This window comes from Vigna angularis, chromosome 10 (assembly GCF_016808095.1).
Source record: "Vigna angularis cultivar LongXiaoDou No.4 chromosome 10, ASM1680809v1, whole genome shotgun sequence".
In the NCBI taxonomy this organism is placed as follows: Eukaryota; Viridiplantae; Streptophyta; class Magnoliopsida; order Fabales; family Fabaceae; genus Vigna; species Vigna angularis.
In genome coordinates this window covers 18,062,510-18,069,083 of record NC_068979.1, presented here as the reverse complement: position 1 = coordinate 18,069,083, position 6,574 = coordinate 18,062,510, and the positions used below count along the sequence as shown (strand labels likewise).

The 6,574-nt window shown below is 41.0% G+C and overlaps 1 protein-coding gene across 1 annotated transcript; it reads left to right on the top strand.

Annotated features, from left to right (window-relative positions):
• The first annotated feature begins 278 nt into the window (after nucleotides 1-278).
• Nucleotides 279-995, top strand: LOC108334882 (uncharacterized). Its single transcript, XM_017570810.1, has one exon. It carries the CDS (start codon nucleotides 279-281, stop codon nucleotides 993-995), a length of 717 nt encoding a protein of 238 aa, XP_017426299.1.
• The last annotated feature ends 5,579 nt before the right edge of the window (nucleotides 996-6,574 follow it).

Sequence of the window (6,574 nt, the reverse complement as noted above, 5' to 3'; positions counted from 1 at the left end):
GTCATCCTTGTGAGATTGCATATATAATTCTTAAACTTTAAGACGTTGGACCTACCTTAAAAGCATAAAAACATGTTGCCCTTTAATCATTATTTTACCGGTCATAGCGGAAATCACATGAATCAAGAATTAGTGATTTATGCTTGTTATCAGCATGCATCAATTTTGCATATTCAATTTCATCTAATTCAAATTAACAAAACAATATAAAATTAAGTAAAAAAGCAACGACGGGACTTCCACGACATCCTTATAGGACTTGAGCAAATTCTGAGGCTATGGAAGTTTGGGAAGAGGAACGTGAAGCTATTAGGGTAGATATTAGCCAACTAAAAGATCAAGTCGGTCAAATCTTGGAGGCTTTGAAAACCATGAAGAGTGTAGGAGAGACTTCGCCTGTAAAGGCCGAGGATAATGCTCACCCTCAAGTACATAACATTGTAGGCACACAATTCACGTTTCCAATGTATGGTTTTCCACCAGGTTACACACCGCCCATTGGATATCATTCAAAGGCAGAGCACACTTCTTTGGCATTTCCCATAACAAATAGCGTACTTCCCATTAGTACTCAAGGACCTATCCTCATGACAGACAAGAAGGTGAATGACACGTCCAAGTCTCCTCACACAGTTGTTGCCCATGATGTTTCGACTAAGGCCACCATACACATGGGCACAGAAGAAGAGAAAAGTAAACTTAAAGTACTGGAAGACAGGCTAAAGGCCATAGAGGGGTTTGAAAGTTACGGATTTGGTGACGTGGCAAAGTTGAGTTTGGCCCCAAGAGTGACAATTCCACACAAGTTCAAGGTGCCAGAATTCGAGATGTATAAGGGTAACACATGCCCCAAGAACAACTTGACCATGTATTGCCGAAAAATGGTTGCTTACGCTCATGACGAAAAATTACTTATCCATTTCTTTCAAGACAGCTTGGCCGAAGCAACGTTGAGATGGTATACACATCTGGAATCCTCTCATATCCGTTCTTAGGCAGATTTGGCAGATGCCTTTGTAAGGCAGTACAAATACAATATGCACGTCGCGCGAGACATGTTACAATTACACCATATGGCAAAGAAAAAGGAGGAGTCTTTTAAGGAGTACGCGCAACGATGAAAAGAATTGGCAGCGCAGGTTGAGCCACCTCTATACGACAAAGAGATGGTTGTAATGTTTGTGAGTACACTACAACAACCCTTGTATGAGCATATGATTGGAAATGTGACTTCCAAGTTCGCTGATATTATCATCATAGGCGAAAGAATCGAGATCGGGCTGAAGAATGGGAAAACTACATCTCAAGACACCACTCTAAAGAAATCTATTTTTAATCCGAAAAAAGAGAAGGAAGGGGGAGTGCATGCAACGTCAGAAATACCCATATGGGGAGGTCATGCGCCCAACCATATCTATCAACCAAGTTTGAGTTACCCTACTTGTGTGAACGATGCAGTGTCTGGTCCCCAAACAAGATCTCAACCGCCAGGGTATTATCGACCACAACAAGCTTCGAATAATGCCTGGGGCACTAGAGTCGGCTTGGGTCCCAATCAGAACGTTGACCAAAGGGCTCATCCTAGGAGGAACCCAGAGAAAAATTTCACTTCCATTCCTATGACATATACGGAACTGTTACCCCATCTCCTTACGAAAGGTCTGGCCGTTGTTTGCCCAATGAAACCCTTACGACCTCCATACTCTAAAAGTTTTAATCCAAATGCGAGATGCGATTTTCACGGTTGGGCATTCAACGGAAAAGTGCACGTCCCTTAAATTCAAAGTACAATCTCTAATTGATGCATGATGGTTGAAGTTCCAAGAGGATAAACCTAGTGTTAAAGTCAATCCCCTTGCCGAGCATGGAAATACCTCAACAAATGCCATCGAGGTTGGACGACACAAGCTAGTAAAGAATGTAAGTGAAATTCGAAGTTCAAAAAGGTTTATTTTTGAAAATCTGGTAAAACTTGGTTTGCTAAGGAGTGAAGGTGACCTTGAGGAGGCATGTGGAGTCCATCCAGGAGCCGAGCATGTCATTAATGAGTGTACCAAGTTTAGAAGCCTTCTCCAAGATCTGATTGACAGAGGTTTCCTACAAATATACGACAAGGATAAAGAAGAAGTATTTGCAAACCCAAGAACTGGAAGATAAAGAATTTGCCTATGATGCTTATTGAAATGTAATTGTTTTTTAATTAACCTCACTGCTTTGCCCGGAGCCTTGGGGTTTGTGCGTTACGGGTTGACACTTTCTTTTGCATTTGGTTTAACATTAAATCATGTTTGTTTCATTTTTTTCCTCATCTCATGTCTTAAATTTTTTAACTCAAATAATACGGATATGACAATGAATGTTTTGAAGAAAATAATGTTGATTTTCCTAATTTTGAGCACCCTATCAATAACAAGGAAGATGATTATGATTGACCCGGAACCCTCTCAAGAGTTAATGAGATTTGTGAAGCAAGATTCTAAAGAAATAAAACCCATCAAGGAGAGGTTGAAATCTTTAATATAGGAAAAGAAAGCGAGAGAAAAGAGGTAAAAGTCGGCACTAGCATGAAGAAAGAGTTCAACGCGAGTTACTACTCAAGCTAGAATGTCTTCAGATTCAAAGATGAAGTACGAAAGCAGTTTGATGCGAGATTCTTAGCTGAGGCAAAATACTCCCAATAGGTGGCAAGTATCGTGTCGAAGAAGGACGATAATGAGCAAATGCATGTCGACTATCGTGATTTAAAGACAATTTCTCATTGCCGCAAACCTGAACAATCAAACTTCACATCGTCGTCCAAAGATGAATAGGCAGTCAAGGTCGCTAATAAAAAAAATATCAAGAGGATTGTACCTTCGATTTACACGGTTACTACACATCGGTACGCATGTCGACTAGGGAAACACCCTTTTTTTGGTATATGGAACAAAAGCAGTACTACACTTCTAGGTAGAAATCCCATCCCTACAAGTGTTAGTGGAAACCAGTTACAAGAAGCAGATTGAGTTCAAACCCGGTTTGATCAACTCAATCTCATTGAGGAAAAAAGATTGACCGCAACATGCCATGGGCAACTATACCAGCAAAGAATGAAAAAGGCATTTGACAAGAAAGTACATCCTAGGGAATTCCAAGAAGGTGAATTGGTGCTAAAAAAGATTTTGCCAATACAAAAGAATCACAGGGGCAAGTGGACTCCAAATTATGAAGGCTCGTATGTGGTAAAGAAGGCTTTTGGTGGTGATGCACTTATTCTTACCAAAATGGATGGAGAGGGGATGGCTTTGCCAGTTAATTCTAACGCAGTCAAAAATTCTATGCATAACTCAATAAATATTTTTTCATCTCTTTCATAAGGTCGCTCTTAACTTTCAAAATGTCTCCCAAAAATAATGAGCATCACAGGCAGATTCACTGGGTGCGAGTGTATTCTTAAAGGATGTCATGGAATTAAAACAAAACGGGAAGTATTTGGGTCTCACATGAATTTTCATCCATACATTCATGCATTCATCATAGTGCATGCATCATCATAGGAAAAGCATGGCACACCATGCATCGCCAACATTCAACAGGAATTCGTGAATTCGATAGAAATCAGTTCAAGGAAAGTACATCAGTGACAAAATCCAAAAAAATTTTTAAAAAAAAAATGCCCAGTTTTCATCCTGGCACCAAAGCCCAGTTTTCATCCTGGCATCCAAGCCCAGTTTTCATCCTGGCACCCAAACCCAGTTTTCATCCTGGCACCAAAGCCTAGTTTTCATTCTGGCACCAAAGAATTCAAAAAAAAAAGGGAAGCTTAGTTTTCATCCTGGCACCAAAGCCCAGTTTTCATCCTGGCACCCAAACCCAGTTTTCATCCTAGCACCAAAGCCTAGTTTGTATTCTGGAACTAAAGAATTCAAAAAAAAAAAAAGCCTAGTTTTCATCCTGGCACCAAAGCCTAGTTTTCATTCTGGCACCAAAGAATTAAAAAAAAAACAGTTTTCATCCTAGCACCAAAGCCCAGTTTTCATCCTGGCACCCAAGCCTAGTTTTCATTCTGGCACTAAAGAAAAAAAAATACAGTTTTCATCTTGGCACCAAAGCCCAGTTTTCATCCTGGCACTAAAGAATTAAAAAAAAGAAGAAAAAATTATGAGGTTTATGCACCTCTCCATCAAATATTATGAGGTTTGTGCGCCTCTCCATCAAGTACTATGAGGTTCGTGCTCCTCTCCATCAAATACTATGAGGTTCGTGCGCCTCCCACTAGTGGAAAAAGATGATTCCATGACGGGCTATTATGATAGGTGAAATTCACCTATCATAATATATTGACCGGTGGCAATTTTGTAATAAAATTAAGATATACTATGATATATTTTAAGAAACCTATGATAATAGGTGTAACAATGGCATTTTCGTAATAAAATTTACATATATTATAACAGGTAAAAGTCACCTATCATAATAAATTGAGCGCAGTGGCAAAATGGAAATTATGATGAAAACATACAGTGATAGATATTAAAATAACTATCATAATACGATGCAAAACCCCTCCTTCATTTCGTTTCTTTCATTTTCGTCTTAGAGCACAACGGACACTTACACATCTCGAAACTCCAGTTTGCGTCTTCCTTCTCGAGTTTCTCATTCTCGAGACTTCTTCAACAGGAGCGTACGTCTTCATTCTCTTTGCTTCTTTTTTTATATTTCGCATTCGCATATCACAGAACCTCATCTTCGTTGTTGCCTTGCGAGTCTTCTCCAACTCTAAACATCATCCTCTACTAGGGTTTCATACTTCTCCATGATTTCCTTCCTATTTTCACCTTTTTCTTCGATTTCACCGATTAAATCATCGTTTAAATCATCGTTTATTACCTATTCCACCGATTAAAAACACCTTTTTTCCATTCGTTCCTCATTTCTACCGTTCAATCTCGCCTTTGAATCGATTAATCAGTTCACCTAGGGTTTCCACCAGTAGATTCCCTTTATATTGCTGCATTTTATGGAATTAGGCAGTGTTGGTTTTAAATAAAGAACCAAATAATCAGTCTCGATCTTTCGCTCACTCTGTGCTGTTGCATGTTCTTCTTGTTCCTGGAAACCTAGGTGTGGCCTTGATTGTGTACTTGCCTGATTATGTTTCCTTGTTAGGTTTGCTTGGTTTGAGCCTTTTGGTGTTTTTTTATTATTGCAGGTGTTGTTTTATTCTACAACGACTTTGTGGAATTTCTATATGAGTTGCTGGAGGGAACTGCGTCTGGGTCTGATTGGTATGTAAAATAACGGAAGCACTTTCTTTCTAGCTACTTATATGGATATTTGGTGACCATTAGGCTCACTAGTGATGTTTCTGTCTGAGCAAACTCTGTAGATCTAGACAAGTAGAAGCTACCTTAGATCGTGTAGAAGAGTTGGAGTTGTTAATTTTCGTAGAGGAGAACCAAGCACTAGTAAAAAAAATCTATTTTAATGCACTATATACGCCTCGATTTTACTGAAACCGAAGCGTATAAAAGCGCGGTGGCAGTTTTGTAAATACTGAGTGATTATATGCCTCGGTTATTTTTGAACTGGTGCCTATGTCTGTTACTGTCTCGGGTAGAAGGACAACCAAAGCATAAAAGTCATGTCACTTCACCACTGCCAAGGGGTTTTTTTTTCTGAATAAGCGCTATCACCTCGGTTCAACTCAGAACCGAGGCATAATATGCGTTACTGCTTCGGGTACAGGTCCAACTGAAGCATAATGGGCTGCCCTTAGGTTAAAATCTGAAAAGGCTTTTCTCTTTCTCTCTCGCACGGGATTTTCTCTCGCACGCCTCTCTCATCTTTGCCTCTCCGTTGAGCCATCAAGATGGTCTGTGCCTCCCTCCGCCGGTGCTTCTTCCAAGGACTCCACGGTACCTCTTCCAAGGACTCCACGGTGCCTCCAGTTCTCTCGCTGTTGCCGCTTATTCCTTTGACAACTGACACCGCTGCTCCAGTTCTCACCTCTCATCGATCTCTCTTCTCTTCCTCCGATTCTAACTCAAACCCTCCCGCCAGACCCTCTCAACCCATCATCATCCAACCAGTTTCCTACCCTGTCAAGCCCAAATCCCCGTCGCTAGAACCCTCGCCGAAATCCTCACCACCACCTGCCGAACCGCAATCCCTCCGCCCGCCGTTGGACTCGCAGCGCGCATGGAGGCCAGATTTGTGGTCATCGTGAGCCTCCAATGCCAAATCTATGGTCATCGTGAGCCTCCGTCACGATCTGGGGCACATGAAACAATCTCCGGGCGCATCGACCACCTTCAGTGGTCCCCCGATGGCCTCTGAATCATTGCCTGCGGCGAAGGCCTAGGATCTTCTCGAAGCTTCTCTGTGTGTGTGTGTGATATTATGTTTGACTTCATTTATACGTGTGTTGTTGTTCTTACTGAAACATGCTTTGAGTTCTTACTATGCTATGAACCCCGAAAATGAAGCCTTGAGTTCTTTGTATGCTTTGTGTGTTGTTGTTCTTACTGAAACAGGTTTATTGGTTGGCTGACAGTGAAGAGATGATGCCTAGGCCAAAGGATGGTTGTTT

What these genes read in the sequence shown, in the direction of transcription:
- LOC108334882 (XM_017570810.1), top strand. Translation starts at nt 279, where the DNA reads ATGGAAGTTTGGGAAGAGGAACGTGAAGCTATTAGGGTAGATATTAGC.